At 41.5% G+C, this 24,761-nt stretch overlaps 3 protein-coding genes across 4 annotated transcripts in view; all 3 read right to left on the bottom strand.

Annotated features, from left to right (window-relative positions):
* The window catches only part of crppa (CDP-L-ribitol pyrophosphorylase A), a 34,731-nt gene extending 25,610 nt beyond the window's left edge, over positions 1–9,121 (bottom strand). For both annotated transcript variants that reach the window (XM_069720701.1, XM_069720702.1), the window contains exons 1-6: positions 8,725–9,121; positions 7,685–7,964; positions 6,103–6,252; positions 3,687–3,791; positions 1,765–1,810; positions 200–297 (exon numbers count right to left, since the gene is read on the bottom strand). In XM_069720701.1, coding sequence (XP_069576802.1) covers positions 200–297; positions 1,765–1,810; positions 3,687–3,791; positions 6,103–6,252; positions 7,685–7,964; positions 8,725–8,975 — 930 coding nt within the window. In that variant the 5' untranslated portion in view covers positions 8,976–9,121. The remainder of the gene's footprint in view (positions 1–199; positions 298–1,764; positions 1,811–3,686; positions 3,792–6,102; positions 6,253–7,684; positions 7,965–8,724) is intronic.
* Positions 9,122–10,159: 1,038 nt separating this feature from the next.
* Positions 10,160–12,543, bottom strand: sostdc1a (sclerostin domain containing 1a). The gene is made up of 2 exons (XM_069720703.1): positions 12,296–12,543; positions 10,160–11,196 (listed from the first exon to the last, which is right to left on the bottom strand). Exons 1-2 carry the CDS (start codon positions 12,510–12,512, stop codon positions 10,739–10,741), a joined length of 675 nt encoding a protein of 224 aa, XP_069576804.1. The 5' UTR covers positions 12,513–12,543; the 3' UTR covers positions 10,160–10,738.
* A 2,019-nt stretch (positions 12,544–14,562) lies between these two features.
* Positions 14,563–21,784, bottom strand: ankmy2a (ankyrin repeat and MYND domain containing 2a). The gene is made up of 10 exons (XM_069720708.1): positions 21,646–21,784; positions 21,088–21,152; positions 19,331–19,469; positions 19,117–19,215; positions 18,445–18,605; positions 17,650–17,864; positions 17,281–17,416; positions 16,960–17,088; positions 16,701–16,830; positions 14,563–16,090 (listed from the first exon to the last, which is right to left on the bottom strand). Exons 1-10 carry the CDS (start codon positions 21,710–21,712, stop codon positions 15,984–15,986), a joined length of 1,248 nt encoding a protein of 415 aa, XP_069576809.1. The 5' UTR covers positions 21,713–21,784; the 3' UTR covers positions 14,563–15,983.
* Positions 21,785–24,761: the final 2,977 nt, after the last annotated feature.

Here is a 24,761-nt window from a genome sequence, read left to right as displayed (position 1 = left end):
GTCTCGCCACCGGGGCCACCCAAGTGGAGCTCACAGTGGGGTTTTGTTGGGGATTTGAGGACGGAGGGAGACAGTGACGAGGGGAGGTAGATGGCAATACGATGGTAAACCGGTGAGGATATTTATTTTTTTTACGCCGCTATCATCACAATAACCGTTGTTTTTGTTTGTTTTTTGTTTGTATTAATGTCACACTCACCATCTCCAGAGCTCCGACAGCCTTCCGCAGAGCTTCGGCCAGCGACACAGCTTCCGTCGATCCACCTGTGACGACGCAGGCCGATCGCGACAGAGTCTCTGAAAGGGAAAGGGAGGCAATTCGATTGGCTCAAAGTCAACCGTAGAAGTGATAGACAGGAAATAAACTGAATAAACGCCTGAAACAGGCCAGAAAGACACGTGATTAACTTGTGATGCGAGTACAGGTCGCTTCTCCAAGTAAAGACAAAACACATCTGATGAGTCGTTTGCAAACGATGCCGTTCTGTCACAAAAAACTCAGGAATCTTTAATATATCGAATAAATATCATCAAATATCAAAACACGACTGCGTGACGTCCACCTGTTTTTGTTTCTTTCCCCTCAATGGAGACCGAGTGTCTGAAAACTACATTTATTCACATAGCTGAGCTCCACCCAAACCAGCTGAATCAGCATTTAACAATTTAATACTCTTCACACGCATTTCGGATCACAACAGCTTCAATTCAACAGCATGTGCATGATTTTTTTTTTTTCCTGTATGCATTTTATTATGTTTTCAATTGAGGGCTGTTATTTTCTGTATCTACAATTACACTGATGTTCCCTAAATTGCCCGCTGCAGTGCGCTCTTGTGTGGCCGAACTGGTTCGAAAATTGTCAAATAAATGGTTCTAATAGAAGATTTAACGAATAAGTTATCTTAACTCCATTTGTTATGGCTAAAGATGATAAGCTAAACTAAGTTAAAATAAGCTAAGATAAGATGTTTCCTTTGTTCGAGGTGTTCAAATGAAGCATTTTATATTCTGTTTGATCTTTTAATCTGAATATTAGGCTTCAAGTAAATGTCGCTGATGCTGCAAAAACAAATCTGGACCTCCTATGTCGCCGTCAAGCTCGAAAGCCGTCCCGTTGACAAATCAAGTCATACATGTTCACGCGCGCGCACGCACGCACACACACACACACACACATACATACACAGGACACACACACACACACACACACACACAACAGTTTCTCACACTGACGGATGAGAGAACTTTTCCTCGGCGTCTTTTTCTACAAATGGCACAATGAATGAATTCATGGACTTCAGAGAGCTCCGGGAATAATCAGCGAGCGCCTTGTGTCATCATCAAACAGGTACTTGTTGGCCCAGGTGCTGGCGGCGGTGAAATATGGGGCTGGTGTGTTTATTTCCATTTTCTACTGATTGTGATGGGTCTCTCCCTTGTCCCGACTTGCTCTGCGCAGCATTCACAGAGCACGCGGTTCACAGCGGGCGAAACAATGCCACAAAGAATGTCTCCCTCCGCGCACAGCGACAGGATATTTTAGCTCAATGTCACCTATTCACGTCCGACTGGAGACCACACAAAGAGACAAAAAAATATATATATTTCTGAACATTTCAACCCGTCTGAGAGGACCTACTGCCTTCGGCCTTTTCATGGAAACACGTCGACATACAAACTGCACAATGTGCGAAGATGGGAGGAAAAAAATAAAGTCCACTGTAGACAATGCGTGCAGGAAACTGTGTGACGGTGACTCACCTTTGATGATGGACTCTGCGGCAGCCAAATCCCGTTTGTAGGTCACCTAGAGGACAAAATAACTATAAAAGATCAGTTGGCTCAAATTAGACATTTATTTTATTTTTTTTTTTTTTTAAAGCAGATAGTTTCGGTTTTATGTGCCAAGATTTTGGAGTTTTGAGAAATCCCTTTTTTTTTTTTTTTTTTTTTTTTTTTTTAATGGCCATTTGGGCCGATGATGTTTTCAGTTAATGGATCACCAATGTTAATAGGATTCATCCTCAGGGGATCATTTCTGTGCTCATCAATTTTCCTGGCCATCGGCCTGATAACAGTTATTTGACTGAAAGCAGGAAATCTAAAGCTGACTGCGCCAGAGGAAAAGTCGAGGAATCACAAAACACATGAGGGTTCAATTCTCTGAGAACCACAAATATCTGTATTTTACTGTAATTCGCTCAACTGTTGTTGTGATATTTCAGTTTTTACTTGAGTGGTGCATCAACCACATGACAGAATTACATCGGCCTCTTTCGAGCCGTGCTGCTGACATGATAAACAACAAACAAACAAACAATGATTATGATTTTCCACAAACAGGTTTTCCCCGGATCAGTGATTTGGACCTTGAATCTCGAATTTGGAATCTTTTGTTTTGTGATGTAGTGTCCCTGTTTAATACACTAAAAAATATCCAAATAAAACAATTAACTTTTCCAGAGAACAAGGAACCATATTTGTCGGTTTGACAAAGTGTAGTCCTTCTGCCGTTGTTCCTGGAGGGACAACGACTGCGGTGTTCAAACAGCCACAAAACTCATTCCTCATGTATGAAAATAGCATTTTAAAATGTCACTTTAGGTTTTGTAATGGATTTTTTTTGGGGGGGAGGGGGGGGAATTTGTGGCTCCACAGATCATCACATTACTTTAAATGGTTCCTCAAATGGTTCTAAGAAAAATATCTTCATTGATGGAGCAGCTACAACTCAAGCAACCTGTGACAAGAGGTCACGGCTTCAGCTCGGGATCAGCCGAGGTTGGATTATCCAGACTCACCTGGACATTGTTTATTTAAAAAACAAAAAAAAAGCTTTAAACGTGCTGTATTTTAATGCATCTCAACATCTAGATAAACACCTCCGGGATTTCAGAGTTTTTTTGTGATTGTTGCTTCTCTCAACTGTTGTATTTTGTAGAGTTTTTTGGTGTAAAACTGCAGGGATTGGTTAAAAATTGCAAGTCGAGGGGGGAAAAAAAACGGTGATTTCTTTAACAACTATATGATAGAGGAATGAACATGCTGTACTGGGAATGATGTTTTTTTTTGTATTTCGTTCTTTTCTTTTTTTTAAGTAGAGAAACATGGGGCTCAAAGTTACAAAACATTTTTTAAAAAGTGACGTAGCTTTACAAAACAAGAAAATCCGTGACAGAAAACAAACGCTACATCTGCTGTCAAAAGAACAACTTTTAAATGCTTTTTAAATTGTGTTATTTCCACACTAAAACAAAGTGTTTTACAACTGGAAAAGTGTATAAAACAATCAATCCTTCATTCCCATGAGAAGACCACATTTTCCATAAACTATTTTGTAAATAAAGTGAGTTTTCTTTGGAAAGACTACTTAATGCTTTAAGTAAAAGCTTCTGTTGAATGCATTTTATTTGTTATAGTAAATGACTACATAGAGGATTCAGAGCAACGTATTCAAATATGAACTGAATTGCTAAACCTGGATGTCCCATTCGATGCATTAGCGCTTCCTCTTTTTGCCAGCAACCTCGTCGCTTTCAATTCACGAGGCTCTCACTCTGACCATTTTGATAAATCAGCTGCGGGCACACAGCTGCGCTTGGACTAAAAAAAATAAATTTCACCACATCCACCATCTAAAAACAAAAACAAAAAACGGAGCGGGGGCCCCTGGCGAAGCTCACCTTCCACAGCGTTGGCGGCCCCTCGATGAGCTTGGCGTTGGTCCCGCAGTACTGCAGAGCCAGATGGAGACACTCGGTGCCAAACTCAAAGTCTGACTCACTGCACTGCAAAGGGGAGGGTGGAGGTGGGGTGGGGTGGAGTAGGTGGGGGGGGGGGCAGAGAGCACAACTGTTGACTGTTGTTGGTAAATTTCACATCAGCCTGCAATTGTGATTTTTGAAATTGTTGCAGCCTCGAGTTCAACGTCAACGTTCAGCCGTCAGCGTCTTGTTGTTTTGAGGGCCAGAAGTGACCGTATTTGGGCGACCGTATTGGCCCGGAAACCTGTCTGCACAACAGGCCTGTCAATCAAACAGACACCCCCCCCCTCCTCCCCCCAAACATACCGCTTTGTGGGGCCTAATTTCAAATAATAAATTGTGGGATTATTTTGCAGATGGACCGCCAGAAAACAAACAAGAAGGAGCGACTCCAGGTAACAACACCGAGATAACTGGTGGAGGCATTTTATCGACTTAATTGAGAAGTTGAATGGGAGTCTATGGAGGCTTTTTTGGGGGCCGACCTCTACTGGCCCTCGGTGGTATCCCAGTTTAAGGCACTTCTGCATCCGCCTCATTTATCAGAGCCGGAAGCTACGAACACTTATATTTACAATCTGTAAGAGCGACAGACAAAAAAAACATGCGATTTTAAAGTGTGGTTTAATATCATCTAAAGATACAAAAAAAAAAAACATTAATTTCGAGTCATTCAAATATCCATTCTCCTGTTATCTCTATTTTGATCTCCACCAACTATTGAGATAAATATTTGCCTATTAACCTCTTAAATGCTTCACTGTGTTCACCAGCTCGTCCCGAAATGCTTCTTTTTTTTTTCTTTTTTTACGACCAGCTGCTGAAATCTAAGTTCAATTATGTTCCAATATTTGTCCCTCGTTGCCGTTTGCTATTTCTCTGCTTAATGAAAATTTGTCTGTTGCTGTTAATTGGTAAAAAACAATTTAAGTGTGTAACTGACTGCTGGGAAAGCTCAGTTGGTGATGATCGCATGGAAAAGTTTGGATCGAGGCGATGAACTCTTATCTGGACTACAAAGACGATTTCAGGCTACCTGAGATTACAGCTGGGTAATATTTTATCAAACTATAAAAGAGAGGAGAGGGTCTTTTATTCCAAGGAACCGTAGGAACCGAGGAGAGAAATTACAGCAGAATTACGCTCTCGGTCTCGAAGGTAATTTAACCTTTAGCATTTTCTCCTGGTACAAAAGCCCTCGCTGGGGACTGGATAAAGTGTCTTCCCTTTTGTCTTTTCAGCCCTAAGTTCTTCTGCTCTCAATGGATGTCAAGCTACAAATGTGGAGCTCTCAAGAGATTTTTCATGAGCATGTCCTACAGTCTTAACCTGACAGATACCTTACACTTTCCCTGCTTTTGAAAGGCTGAAAAAGGAGGAGGGGGAGGGAGGGGGGAGGGAGGAGGGAGGGAGGGAAGGAAGGTGGGCGCGCTCCCCAACTTTGTCTCTCTTGCAACTCGACTATCCCTCGACACCGCGGCGACAAAAGTGAGCTCATTTTTTCTGTAAAAAGCCAACAGGGCTCTCAAAGGCAGTCTGAAGCTTCGTTATGTGCCAGGAATTTAAAATAAAAAAAATTGTAAAAAATAACGCTCCAGTTGAAGGCGGGCTTCGGCTCTTAGCTCAAAGTCAGCTGCTTCCTTAAAAAAAAAAAAAAAAAAAAAAAACAGAGGGCTATCGGAAAAGATCCATCTAACGATGTCGGGGTTGAAACAGAGAAAGTGTCTGAAAAACAAACAAGTTCTCCAACTCGGGGCTTCGTAGTAAGTTGGACTGCCACGTTTTGTTTTTGTTTTTTTGTTTTTTAGCAATGAGCTCCCCTTGCTTTGGGAGAATCTACACGTTTACAGCTCAGCGGAAAAATTCTTCCCATTTTTCAGGTATAGGCGCGTTAAAACGTACTCAACTGAATCCACCAAATTATGCTCCTTTACCGTTTTTTTTTTTTTTCTCCAACTGGGGGGCTTTTGTTCACTTTTTTTTTTTTTTTTAGTTCCACAGACTGATTTCTCTCCAGCGCGGCGGAGAACATTAGAAAACGACATAGCAGGACGAGAATAAAACATCTTGATTTTATACCTGAAATAATAGAAAGAAATCGATTTAACCTGATTGCTAGAGTATTTTTCTGTTACAGAAAATGTACACGTTTTGATCATTTTTACGAAGTTTTTGACATCCTGCCAGAGAAGCATTCAAAATGTGTGTTTCATCACTGGGTCGCTCTTTTTTTTTTTTTTTTTTTTTATCATCCAATGCATTAACTGCTGCTTAATTTAACATTATATATAAACACATCCACAACGTATGTTAAAGGTGCATTAAAGGTGCCTACCCTCTGATAGGCCCGGTAGATGACATCATACGTGAACCCCTGAGGCATCTCGCTGGCTCTGTACTTCACTCGCTCCAGAGAATGATCCAGGTAGCCCTCCGATGTGGTGGCTATCACCGTGGAAACCAGAGGTCGGATAGCTCCGGCTGCCTGCGTGAAAAAATAAATAAATAAAATAAAATAAAAGGTTTAAATATGACTACATTAGTCTGATTCACTGGCTGTAGAGGGTTGAAACCTGAAACTGGTCGACTCTATTTTTCTCGCCGTCAAAAGGACGACGTCGTCGTCGTCGTCATCATCATCATCGTCGTCATCATTTCTAGTGCTTTTCTCGAGTGCTTTCTGTAGCACAGAGAAGCTACAAACTTTACAAGTAAAATGTTATCGCTTGATCAAAATCAGCCCAAATAACACACGTTATTTATTTTTTTTGTGAGCAGTGAACCGGGTGAGCCTGTGAAACTAGACAACACAATCTCACACACACACACACACACACACACACACACACACACACACACACACACACACACACACACAGAGAAACTAAGTCATCACTCTGATAAATAGCTCACGAAAAGAAGGATTCATCGTGTCACAAGGAGGCGACCTAAAGGCGCAAAATCACAAAAGAAACGTAGTTTTCTTTGAGTTTTTTTGGGGGGGTTTCTCGTTTTGTTTACGTTCACGCTGCCCGTTGAAAAGTGAACCACAAAGAAAAGTTTCCACTTTGTGACTCAGCTTTAAACAAGCTACAAATTGAAACGCTCGCAGCGAGTAAAAACAAAACAAAAGGGGCCTTGTTTTTTTGCGGGTGTTTGGATAAAAATCACAATAAAATCTTAACAAGTAAGAAATCTGAGCTTTAGAGCTTTTGAGTATTCTGACGATTTGGTTTAAATATGAAGCATTTGGTCTCTGAGGGCATTTGGTTGCATTTTTATCACGTACAAATGATCTTGTTTTTTTTTTTCCAATCAATTAATATGCATCAATTACTTTCGTCTTGAATTAAACACATTTTTGGTCTCGGAAATGTTCATCCCCGTTTTCCATGAGTCCAAGTTGATGTCTTCAAATGTCTTGTTGTGTCCCACCATCATACTGAAACCCAAAGATATTCAGTTTACTGTTAGATTATATTTCTATAAGACTAAAGCTGAAACAATTAGTCGTAACTATTTAAAACCCTGTATTTTAAAACATGAGCATCACGTGATTCGATTTGATTTTTACACCCGATACAGTGGAAACACCATCCAGATGTTTTATGGATTAAACAACTATTTGGAAAAGATGACCGACAGATTAATGAATTAATGATGAAAATAATCAATAGATGCCGCAAATCCTCACATTTCAGAAGCACAGAATGTTTTGCTTGAAAAACAACTCAAATAACAAATTTGTTTAAATAATAAATAAATAACAGAAAATGTTGATTTATTGTTTCTTACTTGGTTCGAAAAAATAAAGGAGGAAGCAGTTTTATTTGATGAGGAAAAAAGCAGCAGATGTAATATTTTGGATGAATTTCAGCTCCTGATTGTTTTGAGGTGAATTTTTAAATCGCACTGACCCCTTGTTCCTTGGCGGCCATCGCTATCTGATACAGGAAGTCCTCCTCCACAAAGGGCCGCACGGCGTCGTGTATGATGACCACCTTCGGCCTCTCCTCCTCCTCCTCCTCCTCCTCCTTCTCACCCAGAGCCAGGACTCCGTTGTATATCGACCTGTGACGAGTGGAGCCGCCCGGCACCACCTGAACCCTCCTGTGCTGGAAGCGCCGGACGACGTCCATCATCAGGTCCACGTTTTCTTCGGCGACGACGACCGCGATGGTTTGGATCCACGACACCCTGCGGGAAAACGTCTACGTTACAAATTACAAGGAATTTGGGGGCTTGCAAGGAATCATTTAATGACGTTTTTCTTGTGTAATCTGAAATAATCTGGAGGAAAACGCAGGGTGATATATTTTTTTTATATGCTGCTTATTTTCCGACAGTTCCACAAAAAAAAAAATCAAAATATATTCAACATCTCTGAGTTACATATAAAAAGCACAGCAAGGAGACGGTTAGCTTAGCTTAGCATAACGACTGGAAGCAGAGGGAAACAGATAGCCTGTTTAATCTCGTTTATTTAATCTTATTTTTTTCGCTCCTATTTTGCAAAGTTGGTTAACAAGTAAATTCGTATTATTCCATCCGAGAAGCACGGAAAAGGCTTCTTCAATAAATACTTGATTTTTTTTGTATATGAAATGTCACAAAAAAGTGAAAATATGTCTGTCATTATTACCGGAAGCCCAATATTCAAATTGTTTCAAAGAGTATAAAAGTTATAATATTAAGAGTTTATTTACTTAAAAAAAAAAAAAAAAAAAAAAAAGCGTGTGTATTGGTTTATGATTAATGAAAGAAATAATGAATGTGGGTTAGAAGGGGTCCAACAATACATTTTTGGCCCCGGGTCCCCTGAGGAAGTGAATCCGGCCATGGCTGCAGTGAGTGCGGCATGTTTCCAGCTCCTTGCTGCCTCTCTACTTCCACAACCAGATTGTGACATTTCACGTTTCCTTTTTTTTTAAATTTTATTTGTTGTATCTCTTCCTACCTCTCGAAAGCCTGGATAGTGTAGCTTATGAGCGGCCTGCCCAGAAACGAGCAGAACTGTTTGGGCGTCTGAAGTCCGGTTCTCTCTCCGGTGCCGCCGGCAGGAAGGACCACCGACACCGAGAAGTCCACCGAGCGTCCCGCCGGCTGGCGGTCGCTCTTATCGGCCTCGCGAGCTGGGAAAATCCCGGGATGCGCGGGCCTCTCTGGTTCACGGTTGTCACCCTGCATGTTGACGTGTCTGACCTCCATCAGGTCATGGGTGGGGGTGTGTAGCGGGTGTTGAAGAAGGTCTTTCCCCCAAAACGGTTCATTCCCAGCCGATGGGCGGGCGCCAACACCGCGGGAACGTGGATGGAGGTTTGGGGGAAACACCACGGTGGAGCTCGTGGAGCTAACCGCTGTACTTCCGGCGAGTGCTTTCAAAATAAAACACTCGAGGTGTAATTTTTTTTTTAAACTCAAATGACCATAGCTCCATAAAAAGGTGACAAATGTATACTTGTAAACTGTTTTTGAAAGTCTTATTTGATTAAGCTGTTACTTAACACCACGATTAATAATGATGATTATTGTAATAAAAGTCAAAAGTTGTCCTTAATATTTTATTGGCCTTTTAAATAGTTTGACTTTATTTGAAATTCACAACAGCTTTGCATTGCAGGAGTTAAAAGTGTGACAGCTGTTGATCTTGGAAACAGTAGTTTGACATAGTTTTAACTGTATTGATAACATCAGCAGCTTTATTCACTCGTGAATACCATGGCAGGTGGTTGACAGCTCTAGAAGAGCAAATTTTACTACTGCACTGTGGGTACTGGTGGCAGTCTGTATTGTACTTAAAAGGGAAATGTAATATTTGTGTGCCAAAAGTTTTATGAAAGATAAAGTCAGTACCGGAACATCTTATTTTGAAAATGTCCGTAAAAGTCAAACGAGTCGATTAAATCATAAACTCACTGTAGCTACTTTCTTTAATGAACAAAACATATTTGCTCTGAGTCGTATTTTATACTCGTAGTGTTTAAATCTTTTTTTTTTTTTTATTGTTAAATTTACTTGATTTCACTTCCGGTTGCGTTTACGTAAATCCTACGAACTTGACGGGTATTTAAAGATGAATCTGCAGGTGCCGCTACTTCGGCACAGGTCCAGGTTCTCGCGTGAGTTGAAGAAAGTAAATACAGCGGTTGCAAAATCCTACAATTTACCTTTTCAACAAAATATGAGACCCTTTCATGATACAGACAGAACTTTACAACAAAGCATTTCACTGGAAAAGAGACATTTTCCTCCCTTAACTTCCTCTTGGGGAAATTTAAATTTAAAGGTGTATTTTCATTTGTGATAAAGAGTTTTTAGGCACCATTAGGGCCCTGATTTCATTTTTAAAGTCATATTTTCTGAATCAGTTTCTACTGGAAACAACACATTAGAAAAAAAAAAGATATTTATTTCATACAAAGTTATTACAAGAATTATTGATGACAAAGTTTTCCAGACTTCACCCGCATGCCGACGCCACTTGACCAGAAAATATATATTACATCGTACATCATAAATCTTACGTAGTAAACTTTTATAAACATGGCCATACTTCAGAAGTAAGAATTTGATATATGTACAAGTAGACTATTTACACAAGATTAAAAAAAAAAAAAGATGTTTGTTGTTGTTTACTGGTCCATCTGCGTATAAAAAACAATGAATATAGGAGCGCATGCACAGGGCTACAGCTGGGACATCACGTGTTGCCCCCCCCCCCCCCAAAAAAAAAAAAAAGCTCTGCAGACTGTCCACCTCAGTCCTGTTCACATTATCTTTTACCGAGTCCTCCGGAAGTTCTCCATCGTATAGTGAGGAACCAGCTTCACATAAATCACACACGAGATAATCCACAGCTGATGTCTCGACGTCACGGAAGACGAGGAGACTTCCTGGAAGTTTTTTTTTTTATTTTTTTACCCCCCCGCCCCAGTTTCCTCCCCCGAGTCGGTCTGAACGTCCGCCGGCTCTCAGGGTTCGGTCTCGTGCCGGTTCCCGCTCAGCCGCGTCTTCCCGGGCCTCCTCTTGCTCTTGGACTTGTGCAGGACCCGCAGCGGCGGCGACACCACGGCCGGCTCCGCGAACTTGCCACCCGACTCGTTGTGCTGCCTCGAGTACCTCTTGCACTTGCAGGACGTGACCACGGTGATCTTGTACGTCCTCGTGCTGCCGTCCTGGCACTGCAGCTGGATGCGCTGGGTGCGGGTCTTGTCGGTGACGCACCTCCAGTCCTGGCCGCCGCCGCCGCCGCCGCCCCGCCGGCTCCACAGCTTCCTGCCGTGGGTCCCGCCGATCCAGTTGTCGAGCATCTGGGCCGGGAGACACTCGCCCGCGCACACCAGCTCCTTGATGGGGTTGATGCTGGTGCAGTGGCCGTCAGAGATGTACTTCGTGGACCTCAGCTCCCTGCATCCGATCTGACTTCGCTCTGCGGGGGCGGACACAGGTGAGGAAATTAGGAAAGAAGGCAGCAATAGACAGAATCCCTAAATCGTCTTAAATAGAGCTTTTTAAAAGATTAATACTTTTGTCTCTAATGACTGAAACTAAACTTCTTTTTTTTTAAGCACTAAATTAAGACAACAAAAATTGCACCTTACAGCAGCTCAGTTGTCGTCACTTCATCCCGTAATTGAAAGACGATGCTTCCTAATTGAGGATTGCTCCCACTTGCGTGTCGCAGGAACACAAAAGGAGGAGCGTCGTGACCTTTTACCACTTCCAAACGAGTATTTACAGCATTGTGGAAAAAGTCGGTGGAGCAGATTTTTTTTTCCCCCAAAAAAAATCCCACTGTAACCCAAGCTGAGCTCCATTCACGCATATCCATACAGCACACTGACAATGCACCTCCCCCCCCCTCACCCGCCTCTCTGTGACAAGTGTTTGATGAATGAACTGAGGGCTCGATACTCTGAGCACTTTCTGCAGCCCCTTAGCGACGGGCGGATGTTTACACGATCACATTTTCCCTTTTATAGTAACCACTAAGTAAACTCATTGTGTATCCAAGACTGTATAACTAACTGGGACACTTAAAAGTGGTGTTCTGACATAATCCCTAATAAATGATGATGGGATGGTATAGGAGGAAGTGCGTGATTTAATTATTATTATTATTTTATTATTATTATTATTATTAAAAGCCCTACATTTGGCTCTTTTTGACAAAAAGAAATAGCACATTTGGTGCTTAAACCCGAGTTATATTTACAGGTTTTAGCATCTTGCAAGTTTTAATGAAGAAAAACAGAGATATAAAAGGTAAAAAATGGAAATCTGAAATGGTGCAGCTTGCAGGAAGTGAGTTATGTTTTACTCCTTAAATTGCACAACAGAGGTTATAGAGGGGGAAATGTTAGTCCAGTTTTTACCCAGAGTGTCTTGAAATATTGCATCCGAAGACCGACACTGTTTTAATGTCACGCAAAACTGGAAGAACGTCACCGAATAAAAAGGAAAACATTTTTTTTAAAGACCGACTCCAAGACGGTTCAAACATCCTCTCCGGTCCTCCTCCCACTCACCGCCTCTGTCGTGCGTCGCGCCGCCCGCTCCTCTGCCGCCGGTCCGCGCGCGGTTCAGGGACACGTTGCTCTGGACCTCCGGCACCGGCGCCGGCACCGGCGCGCTCACGTGCGAGAACAGGAGCTCCGTGGCGTCGTTCTTGAAGGTTTGGCAGCTCCTCAGCAGGACGCAAACCAGGAGGAGGGAATGGCACGAGTCGCGCGCGCCGAGGTGCATGGCTGTTTTCTCTGGACTGCAGCGGGAGGAGGAGGAGAGTGTGTGTGTGTGTGTGTGTGTGTGTGTGTGTGTGGGGGGGGGGGGGAGGAGGGAAGAGAGAGAGAAGGGCGCGTGGAAACGAGACGGGCTGGATGCTGCACGAGCTTCATGTGGGAGCAGAGGTTTTATACAGCCGGCCCGCCTCTCGGTTTTGGCAGCAACTCAGGTGCGTCTCTGATGCGAGGTTCTGATTGGTCGCTCGAAAAGATAACCACGCCCACTGTTACGTTTATTTATTTTGGAGTTAAAATGTGGTTTTGGAAGAGGAAGCTCTTTTCTCCGTGAGGATGAGGACGACATGTGTCTGAGTAACTGGCATTGAAACACGTGAAACATTTATTTTCAAAGTAGTACAACCACCGGTTATCGTTTTATTTCATCTCTGACATTTAGATTTATCAGAAAATTACGAGCAAAAACACTAGAAAATTCAATCATACGGACAACTGATGAGCTTTTTCAAAGGGGGCAACAACAGTAATGTTTTCCTTAAGAATAACTTGGTTGAATCTGAAAAGGCCTTCGGCTCCATAGATTCCCATTTATCAAGTCATTGAAGTCATTTTGGTTTCATTCACTAAAGTGAAGTTTTCTGGGGGGGCGGGGGTCCGTCTGAAAATCATCCCGTTGCTAATTAGATGCGAGGCCTGTTGATGTCACAGTAAAGTTGACCTTTAACCTATTAAATATTTGTGTGAAATTTGTATAAATAATTAAACAGTGTGCATTCTTGACTTTATGGCCTCCGACCTGTTTGGTGAGCTCACTGACTTTCGACCACCAAAACTATTCACTGAACATTTGTGCCAAATTTTGACAGAATTTGCTCCCGAGATCGCAATCCTCGATAAAAACAAAAAACAAAACAAAAGGATTAAAAAAATAAAAAAATAAACTGAAGGAGAGGAAAAAAAGAAAGATGTGCGAGGCGGCCATCGGAAATATCCTACAAATACTTTCAGTACCAGACTCCTCAATCTGTAGCTGAATAGAAGTCCTTGTTCCTTTTCTAACCTCAGCAGGTGAACACTTTCTGTCACTTCGTCATCGTTTCCTCTTTTTGTTTTTCCACAAACACGCCGGACTCTTTTCACTCCACTTCCGAGAGACAATAAAAGGACAACAAGGCCACGGCGTCTCAGAAGATTATTTACACTTCCCTCTGAGCTCCTTACAGCGGCGGGCGGGGGACGGGGGAACGGATGAATGGACAAACGGTGAATACGACAGTCTTTTGTGTCCTCCCTGTGTAAAGAGAGGGAGAGAGAAAGACGAGGGAGCCGACTCAGGACATAGAGGGGTCACCGTGGCAACGCAGTGTGGAAAAGCTCCCGGCAGTCCAACGAAGGACGACGGGTCGTGTCTCAATCACTGCTGTTCATCATGTCTTGTATATTATATTTCTCATATACATACATCTCATACAGCAGGAAAACGTAAATAAAAAAAAGCAGTTTTATAAAATGACTTTCCAGCTCTGGAGGCTTCAGCGGTGCGACCACACCTCAAGTGAAAGTCAACGGAGGCTCTGTTGAAATAAATGAATAATCTGCTCCTGTCTGAGCTTTAAATTGTTTTGTTTTTTTTGTGAAATCAGCTGTCGACCTCCACAGCACACATTTAAAGCAACCGAGGAGGAATAAACCTGAAAATTCAATTCAATTCTGCCCCCTGCTGGATTTCTGCCTCAACTGCAGATCAATGATAGATAACTGAAACCAAACTGACAGCGCCGGCATAAAATGACCACAAGTACACAAATTCAACAAACCGAGATGCAAAACGACCCATTAAAAGAGCAACAAGTGGCCACAAAGATGCAAATCTATTAAAAGATGACACGGAGTGACCGAAATGAAACTCTTATTTATCTATCCATCTAATCCGATTTAGTTTAAATTGCACCGCAGACGAAACATGAAACTCCGCCTCAGTTTGCAGGATCATCGCTCGAACACGGAGAGAAAAAATAAAGCCTAAACTAGTGAAATATGAGAATCGTCTCCAGAAATCAGTGAAGTTTGTCTTTATTTAAATGCAGTTAAGATCAAGCTGTCATTCGTGTTCAGGACAAACAAAGCTCAACTGAACGCAACAAAAGTGATATTTCCTACTCGACAAGGTGTTTTCGTGGATGATTGATTTGAAGGGAAAAACATTTTCATTTAGTTATATATACTTTTTTTTTTGGAAAATCCTGAGCATTATTTCACGACACACTAAAAATAAATTCATGTTTATGTCATTCATATTCAAAAAATATAACTTTTTTTTTTTTTTTTTTGGTCAACATTGAGCAGCCATGCTATTCACTCACAAGCTACCATGAGGTTATCAGTAAAAAACAACAAAAAACAACAACAAAAAAAAACATCCCAATAACAAGTCAAGTATAATTGCAAACGAACAAACAGCTCTGATTGGCTACACCGTCACATCCTTCCCGCACAGTTTGCTACAGTTTCTTAAGGCAGAGTTGTTGTTGTTGTTGTTGTTTTTATATCGTGGATGAGAACCATTAAGCTCTTCGCGTGTTCCCAAAACCGGTGACCTCGAACCACGAACACGTCGGCCTACTCGCGTGTTCACATTCACGTATGACGAAGATCATCTGACAAATTAACATTGGGGGAAAAAAAAAAAAAAAAAAAAAGCGAGCACGACAAGACGACGGCTGTGGCACAAACATTCCTCGGATGGTTTAGCGTCTCCCTGCAGCGGTGACAGTCTCAGGTTTGATAAATAAATACGGGAGGTCCTTCTCTCCTGCTGGACCAGTCCTTTGTCTGGATTTTCTGTCTGTGGTGTTTGAGGGTGGATCATAAAAGTTCGGAGACCGTTTCCGTTGCGTGCGAACGGAGCGCGGCACGGAGCGGGAGGACGCCACAACCTTCGTGAGTACGATATTACAAGTTACGTCGCTTGATCGAAGAGTTACGCACGTTTCATTAATTCAAACTCTGGACGTTCACGTTTTCAAGAAGGGGGCGGAGCTTCACCGTCCGGAGGAGTCGCGTCAGGTTCAGGAGCAACCGAAAACAGAAAACCACAATATCAGCATTTTTTTTTTTTTTTTTTTAAACGCACCCTACTTGAATGTACTGAGGATGTAAGGATGTTAACCGTGACTTCTACCCGTTTCCCCCCCAAACAAATGACGACACCGAGTTGGATGTGCTCTCTCTCTCTCCTCAACTTTCAGGTCCTGATTTTTACAAAAAGTTCACAAAGCAGTGGTCATAAAAAATACAAGTAACTCAGGCGCCAATGTTGATCAAGCGACGTGACTTGGGTGGACTCGCTCCTGAAGGTTATACCCCCCTCCCCCGCACCCCGCTCCGGGAACCGCGTCAGGACCTTTTTGACTGCACCTGGTACTCCCCGGAGAAGGCGGCCGGGTTTCGCCGGCGCCGACCGTTAAAAGGCCGTTCCTCAGTCGGAGGTTTCCGCCGTCGGGTCCGAGGGGGCGACGTCGCCGCCGGGCGCCAACGAGAGCTCCTGCATGGGGTCGGTGGCCTCCCGCACGCCGTCGCCCTCCTCTGAAACACCAACACAACGAGCCGCATGTCAAGATTAAACTGAACTTCACTTCCTCCTCACAAAGTACAACCTGGAAGAAATGACAACATTCAAAATTCAACTGAAGTCCATTCGAATAAGATTTTCTACGCATGTCATTTTTTAATTTGTTGGTTAAAAAACAAAAACAATATTGGTTTTTTTTTTTTAATGTCTCTGAATGAATCACTTAGTTTGTATGTTCGCAACATGCGATTACAGTAATTAGACACCGACAAATTTTGCAAAAATGCAACATGACGCAACGGAAAAAAACACGAAATAGTTAAACTCCAGTGAATTTAATTTTTTGTCAGATTTGTTTATATTCTTTCTTTTTCATTTTTGCAGATTTTGAAAATGTAGTTTTCAAATATTTTATTGAACAAATGTGCGGGTTTTTTTACTTACAAAAATTAAAACCAATCAACTCAGCCCTCCTTTAAGAAAAGAAGAAATTCCCGAGTCCTTCACTGAATCTGTAGTTCGTGTGCAGATGATTTTTAAGTCAGTGACGTGTACTTGCACTATTCACCTCTCTGGATGTAATCTGTATGTTTTGGAGGAGTGACTGTTTTTTATTTGAAATACCTTCGCTCTGCTCCATCCTCAGTTTTTCCGCCTCTTCTTCTTGCCCCTCTCTCTGCTCTTGGAGCTTCTTACAAACTTTCTTGTGGGTGAACCAGTGCATCTTTTGGCAGGTTTGGCCACAGTAGATCACCTGGTGTAAAAAAAAAAAAAAAAGGAGTTAATTTATTTGTGCAGTGATTAAATATCAAAGAACGAAAGACAAAAATAGCAGTTGAAGGTTCCCGTACGAACAATCGTTGCTGCGAGTTTCGACACTCACCATTTTACAGATGGAGCATCTCTTCTCGGCTCCTTTCTCTCCGCAGGAGGTGCAGAACTCGGCGTCCATGAAGCCGACCTGGCCCGTGATGGCCTGAGTCAGCACCGACAGAGCGGTGGGGTCGTTACCCTGCAACGACGTCGGGAGGATCAGACAACCGAGCAGCGAGCAAACGAGAGTTTTATATCTGGATGAGACGCGTGTCCTCAGTTTATGATGACCAGATCTCAGTTTCAGCATTTTATAGCGCTACGTTTTAAATGCACTCGGAGGACGGGATATAAAAACCAGACTAGAAACCATTTGATTTTTCCAACTCACGATCTCCACGGGAGCGATACTCCGCACCAGCTGCTGCAGCAGAGTGGCGTCGCAGTAAGGGAACTTGCGGATGCACTCTCTGAGGAACTTCTCTTGATACACGGGGAAACCGTCGCTGTCCCGACCCTTCAGCAAACTACAGAAACAGGAATTAAAAAGGTCAAGATATTTTAGGAAATGCTCATCACAAAAGACATTTAAGTGCTAATTCAACATGTTTTGGGAATTTTAACACGCATGTATAAAAAAAAGAAAAAAAAAAGAAGAAGAAACAAGACACACAAAGACAAAGAAAAGTTCAATTAAACAATTTCCACCGAGTTTGACCCGAAATTAAGAGTTCTGGATTTACGATAAATCAGAAATCACCTCTTCATGAGCCCGTCCAACTTGTCCTCGCGGTCCTTCAGGAAGGACGCGCACTTCCCCAGCACGCAGCTGATGTAGTGCATCTTCATGGCCAGCACCTCGTTCATGTCCTGCTGCTTGATGCACTTCTCGCAGATGAGCTCCATCACCCGCCGGCATTTTCCCAGCGCCTCCACCTCGGCCAGCAACGGGTTCTCCTTCACCAGCATCACCATCTGGGAAACGGGAAACCATCATCAAGTTTTATTTTTTGTTTTTTTTAATGTTGTTTTTCAATCTAGCAGTTTTCTGGTTTTCTTTCAGGTAATTAATGTTGACGTGGAACTCCAACTTATTACATCTTTCCAGGGGGGGCAGAGTATGTAGAAAATATACTTTTCAAACAACATAAAAAGGTTTTTCTTCTCTTCTCCGGGATTAACTGTCGGCTGACCGCCGTCATCGTTTTCAGGTATGAGACATTACTAAATACAAAATTTACATCCGACACCTCTTTCTCCAAAATCCCATTCAATTCTTTTCACATTTTAGACCTCGTATTTAAGGAGCAAGTGTTTGGAAAGATACATAGTTTGAGATTTTGCAATTCAGTGTGTATTCACGTAGCTTTAACGTCTCTGGTCGGTGTCAATACGTTGATTTTTGAAGGTCGTACATTGAACGGATTAGCCCAAAAAAAATAGACATTCCCCATTTGGGTATTTTATTCGTTTTAAGTAAAAGATGTTTGAGTTGGGGTGGCGGATCTTAATTCACATCCTCTTTTAAAATCCACTAATCCAGCGATGCCCTTACCTTGACAGGGTTCAGGTTGGTGCTCATGATGACCTTGTGCAGGGGTCCGGCCAGTTTGGGCGGCAGCTTGGGTTCCTTCTCCAAACCCTGGGCCTTGGTGTAGTAATCCAGTCTGGCACGGGAGAAGAAGTTGTTGATCACCGTGACGCAATCGTGCTGCCCTGAGGAGGGAGAACAAATTAGCAAAAGTTTCCAGTCGAGGAAAAAGTTTAGATTAGGAAAAAAAGCTACCAACTAAATACAAATCATATTTAATCACTTCTACGATAATAATCACTGCCCAACATAGAAATATTTTACTTGTAGTGTTACGCTGTTGATGTTTTTTTAACTTCAAGAATCATGTGGTTCAAAATTTTATGAAAATTCTTAAAAGGTGACGTAGCATTTTAAAACAGTCTAATAGAGAATACAAAGTAAATATTCTGTAAAAAATAAGGTCTTTAAATGCTTTTTTAAAATCTAATAATTCAACACATAGTATGCACAAAAACAAAACACAGCCTCTTATGACTAGAAGTGTTTATTATGAAAGCATAAACTGTCGTTTCTCTCCCATGAGACAAAAGGAAGTGAAAGAATCTCCATGATAACTGTATTTAAAAAGAAAATCAATGGGGGAATTTTTTTTTTTATTTTTTTTTACTTGAACACTTTACAATCCAAACGTACCAACGAACGCAGCCATCTGCCCGGCGGTCCTCCCGACAGAGTTGACCACGTCCGTCTCCGCCCCGGCATCCAACATCATCCACGTGATGTTGGTCTTCCCTGCGGGAACAAAGCGAACGAGTCACGACCGGCCGTTTTGTTTTTTTTGTATCTTCACACGATCTAAAAGATATTTTCGCCGGGATCTGACGTTGTATTTTCATCGGTGACGCACCTGACAGGCCGGCAAACATCAGCGCCGTGTAGCCGTGCTCGTGTTCGTTACAGTTCACGTCGGCTCCGTGTTGCAGCAGCAACTTGCACATGTCTGCTTTGCCTTTGTAGGCGGCGTGCATGAGGGGAGTCATCCCGTACTGCGGACGAGAGACAGAAGAAGGCGCATTTGTACATTTATCACACATTTCAAATGTGAAAATAAAGAGTTTGAACCGTTTTACAAAATCATTTTTTGCCATCTTGTGCTCATCTGGTGGTTATTTAGCTTCACCGGTTTCTGTATGTCCTGGGAAGTTGAAAAATGCATTCGGATTAATGACTGCTATTAATCTTAAAGGGATTTAGTCGTATTAAGGGCGAGAGCCAGCGACTGTTTACGTTCTTCTTTTCACTGTAACCCTCCAAACCCCAAAGATATTCGGTGTGAATCATCAGAATCAGAATCGCTGATCGATCATGTGATAAAAGAATTTACATAAATAGACATAAGCAACTACACGTGAAAGCTGAAACCAGAGCGTGACTGAGGGTTGTGCTGGAAAAAGAAAAGGACATAAAACAATCAATCTTTTATTCAAATACCCATTTTCTTTTCAAAATACCCTTTACATGCGTTGCACTTTGCCTTCTGGACGTTTACTAGTCACATGTCACGAGCAGAAAATTTGTTTTCTCAATGTGAGCCTAGGTGTACTTTTATTTTTCATTAACCCCTTATATACTACCAAAAAAAAAAAAAAAACATTAAAGACGTGGAAGTATTTTGTTTGTTGGACTCTTACGGTGAAAATACACATTACATAATAATTCAACAAGTTCGTGGCCCTTCAGACAAAAAAAAAAGAAAAAAAAAAGAATTTGCTGTTTTGTTTGTGTTAAGAGGTTAAACTCGTGCTTTTCTCATTGAACTGAATACATTTCTTGTTTTTTTTTTTCCCTTTTATAGTAGACACAATATGTTTGCCAGTGAACAAGTCCCATGTTTACCTTATATTTCATATTATTATATTGTTTTGTATTTTGTCCCCCCCCCCCCCTCCCTTGCATGCAAAGAAGGAGAGAGAGGAAGCAACTGAAGTACTGAAAATATCCACACAGCATCCATGACTAAAACTTGACGAAAACATCCGTTTCAAACACCTGATTTTGACAGGCGGACATGAAAAAAGTGACAAAGAAGAAAAAGGACTTTGAAGGAGCTCATCCAAAGACCTGAAGTGTGGTGACTCGTTGTCCCACACATGTCACTGAACAATGGAAGAGCTTTGTTTCCTCTTTTACAAAAATAAACTGCATTTGCATATTTGACAGTGTTACTAAAAACCCTTCGGGAATTCATCTGAATCTGATGCTTTATAATAAACCGGGAACCTTTATCCGCTTGAAAAAAAAAAAAAAAAAAAAAAAAACTGCGGCGGAGCGTGAAATTAAATAAGAGCCCTTAAAGATTGTTGAAAAGCCCATTTAAAAAAATAAATAAAATCAGGCTTGATATTCAGGCTTAAAATGAATCATAAGACCACAAGCATAAACCTCAAATATAAAATACATACATGTTTATATTAACACTGAATATGGGGGCTGGCATTAGATACAAAATGGACAGAACTTTATTTTATTTTTTTCTACCCGAACAATCCTTATTTGTATTGGGTTTTTTTTAACAGTGTTTTGCAAATAAATAAACTAAAAACACAACCAAACAAACTACCAGCACCAGTAGATCAGGTACTTTTATGAGTTCCCTCCTGTTACCTCATCCAAACAGTTGACGCGAACATCCCTGCAGCCCAGCAGCCTCGAGGCCTCTTGAACGTTTCCTAAAAGCACACGGAATAAAAACAATTTTTTTAATTAAAAATAAATTTAAAAAAATCAATGTTTTTGCAGAATAAATCCAGCAGCAGGGCAGTTACTGTGCCTCTCGGAACAACCTGCAATTTTTTTTTTTTTTTAAAGATGACGTCCTGAACTCGTCTGTCACAGTGCTTTCGAGGAAACCACGTTAATAAAATACATGCGACTCATTTACGATGTTTATTAAAGCAGGAAATGTTGAAGCTGTCAGAAGTAAACACACGCTGTTAGCATTTTGCTAACGTTAGCTCTGGTACCAAAAGCCTCGCCGGCAAACTAAACCCTGAAAATCAGCCGTGATTTCCGAGCAGCACAAGTGTTGAACTGACGTGTTTGTTTTGCCTGTATAATATCTCATCGTTTCATACGAGCTAACGAAAGCTAACCGTTGTGTACGTGTTGTTGTTGTTGTTGTTGTTTTTAAAAAAGGGATTAGCGTTAGCAGAAGAGGCTTACCGGCAGTAATAACGTCAAACAACTCCTTTTCGCTTGAAGACAAGTCTCCCCTTTTAGGAGCAGACATGTCGGTGATTCAACGTTTCAAATGGAACTACAAGCGACGCAGATATATATATAAAAAGTAAAAAATAAAAACCGTAAAGTTGTTGATATTAACTAAAACGACGCTTCCCGTTGGTTTCTGACGCGTTGTGACGCTCTAGAGGCTCGCGCGGGTCGAGCTGTCATACGGAACGTACCATTACGAACTCCCAGCGAGGGGTGTTGCGTGTGAGAGCCAGAAATAACTACGGCAACGTTTACAGCTCGAATAGATTTTTTTTTTTATTTTTTTACGAATAACATCATTACCGCAGACAGATAAATATACGTAAAAGATATGATGGCAAATGTTGTTATTAACTGACGTTTGTTTTGAATCACAACTAATAAGCTCTCTCTCTCTCTCTCTCTCTCTCTCTCTCCCCCCCCTGTTCTTTCCGGAAAATAAGCAGTTCCACGGGAGTCTAGAAAGTTCATTCAGGACGAGAAATGCTTCACATGTGGGAGTAAGACAGAAGAAGTAATGAATCATTTACTCAAGTAGTAATACCAATCATACAGTAAAGTAAATATACTCCAAGTCCTGCACGCAAAATCCAACGCAAATAAAAGTATATCAGCAGCAAAGTGTAATTCAGGTATCAAAGTAAGAGTTTTGATCCTCTGACTGATATATTATCATTATTATCACATCATGAGATTATTAATACTAAATTACTTGTGTATAAGCAGCATGTTAGTGTTGTAGCTGCTGTATGTGGAGCAAGTTTGAACTTCTTTAAATACTTTTTATAATATATATATATATAAGTGTAGTAGAGGAGAGGAATTATCTTTCTCTGGGTTAGATATCAGTCGAAATGCATATTTATCTTCAAGATAATCAACTTTTTTTTTCTTTCTGTGTGTCACTGTAAAGAAGCAAAGGAGTCCAGGTGTTACACGTAAATACTTTATTGAGCAATAAATGAGAAGGCTACACTTCCAAAACATGAATGACTGGGTAGGTTCACTTCATATCATCCGGTTAGACATCGTTTTTGATTTATTGCATATATGTTTGCACATCATAACTAGTAGCAGGGGTCCGGCCAGTTTGGGCAGCAGCTTGGGCTCCTCCTCCAAACCCTGGGCCTTGGTGTTGTAATCCAGTCTGGCGCGAGAGAAGAAATTGTCTCTAACTACTGATTTGTCATTGGATTTATAGGATTGTCTCTTGTGGAGGATATTTGCTTCCTTTCAAACAGATGTTGTGCTTTTAATACAGAACAAGTCCAGGCAGGTTCATTGTGCATCTGTTGCATCTATTGATTCATGGAAATATTTATTTCGCAGGATGTAAAATGTATGGAAAGCCTACTTACAAAAATGCAAAGTGTTGTTTATCCGGGCTAGCTAAAGATCAAATTTTACTGGATGATGTTTAAATAAGCTAATCATTCCTTGACATTGACAAGAAAGTGGAGATTGCAAAATTAGCATAATCCATAGCCACAACAGGAATTACAAGAAAATACACCAGGTTGTAAGAATCTGGAATTAGTCTTTACGGTGTTTAAAAACAATCAATGCGCTGTATTTACTTTACTAAGTGACTAATAAAGACGTTTGAGTCGCTACGCCTCAATCATTTTCATATAGTATTTACACATAAACAAAAAACACATCGAAACATATAATGTGACAAAAAAAACTTCACAAAATAAAAAATGATTCAATGCTTTCTCAGGAAACTGATCGAACCTGTCATGAGTACGCTCTCAACTGGGACATTGAAAGTTCCCAAATGGAAACTTTCCCATTTCCCAACTGCCTGAACACAGCAAACCTGTAAGACTTACTTGCTCCAAGATGCTGTGTTGTACTGAAGGGGCGTTAAGATCCAACGCTGAGTCCTGTACGCTGATCCTCACTTTAATGTACCTCAGCTTGCTTCCTAATATAAGAAGAAATAAACCGAATTCATTGGTTCATTGTTTTGTGATTGCCTCTTTATCAAGCACATTGCTACCAAAAAGAAACAGATTATATTTCAACTTTGAAGTCGAAATGTTTTAACCAACTTTACTCACTGCAGAAACAGAGGAATGGATGTTTTTCTTCACATTTCAGTTCATCACATCTACCAGATTCTGTCTTCAGAAAAGCAACACAGTCTGTCAGGCCTACTCTCCACTGGTTTGCCTGCTTTCCAGTGTCTGAAATCGGAGTGCTGGTTTGACCGCTCCCAGAAGTCAGCGAAGAGGCCAACCCACACCTGGGAGCCATTGGCTACTTCCTGGACTATCTGGTACTGTGCATCATTGCTCAGACTGGCCAGGTCTGTGTAATGTGCTCTGCAGTAATCCCGAGCGACAATCCAAGTCACTCTTTGTTCAATGAGAACAAACTGATCCGCACCTTGTTTTCTACCTAAACAGAAAAGCACAGCGTCTGCGATGTCAGCATACACTCGATCAGAAAGCGCGCATCCTATTCTGTTTCAGACAGTGAATCCAGAATGCATAATCAGCGTTTGTTGGCTTGTACGTTACCAGTATAAAAGAATGACTTGGCCTCAAAGCTATTTGATTATCAACAGTCTCTGCAGGTAATTCAATACAATTTCCCTTCTTTGTAAGCTGTTATTTACTGAGGCCACTGTGGCTACACAGCGTACACAATATTTGAATGTGTAATAATAGAATGCAAATGAATAACACTCACCATCAAAACAAACTTTGACTCGGTACAAGGACGTGGATACAGTTTCCCGTCTTTGAAACTTACGCAGTTGTGAGGTTTTTCTCTGCCCCAAATAAAATAACATCTTTTACCCCGCTTGTAGAAATCTTCGTCCGTCAGAGACCAGTGCCACCTTGAAATCCCCCCACGCCGAGCCCCGATCCACACGGCGTCATCTTATTTGTCTTTGACAACTTCAAGCACTGTTTCCATCTCTCTCATGTCATCTATGGTGGGCAGGTCAATGCATTCCTCTCTGCAGAATTTCTGTGCCTCGTTCCAGGTTTTTGGTGTTTGGAATAAGACAAATTGAGGCTGAAGAGCAGATGACGCAAGAGAACACAACC

This window comes from Brachyistius frenatus, unplaced genomic scaffold, assembly GCF_029030835.1.
Source record: "Brachyistius frenatus isolate BFR_SWC_R1_liver_20210118 unplaced genomic scaffold, ASM2903083v1 Contig_247, whole genome shotgun sequence".
Classification (NCBI taxonomy): domain Eukaryota; kingdom Metazoa; phylum Chordata; class Actinopteri; family Embiotocidae; genus Brachyistius; species Brachyistius frenatus.
Note: the sequence above shows the minus strand (reverse complement) of the source record. Positions and strands in the feature narration are given on the sequence as shown.

Bases quoted from the DNA above. Each gene is read 5' to 3' on its own strand.
- sostdc1a (XM_069720703.1), bottom strand. From the start codon at position 12,512: ATGCACCTCGGCGCGCGCGACTCGTGCCATTCCCTCCTCCTGGTTTGC. The intron at 11,197-12,295 runs GTGAGTGGGAGG...CCGCCCCCGCAG, and splicing joins CGCGACGCACGACAGAGGCG to AGCGAAGTCAGATCGGATGC.
- ankmy2a (XM_069720708.1), bottom strand. From the start codon at position 21,712: ATGTCTGCTCCTAAAAGGGGAGACTTGTCTTCAAGCGAAAAGGAGTTG. The intron at 19,470-21,087 runs GTAACAGGAGGG...TCTCGTCCGCAG, and splicing joins GCGTCAACTGTTTGGATGAG to TACGGGATGACTCCCCTCAT. The intron at 19,216-19,330 runs GTGCGTCACCGA...TTGTTCCCGCAG, and splicing joins GATGTTTGCCGGCCTGTCAG to GGAAGACCAACATCACGTGG.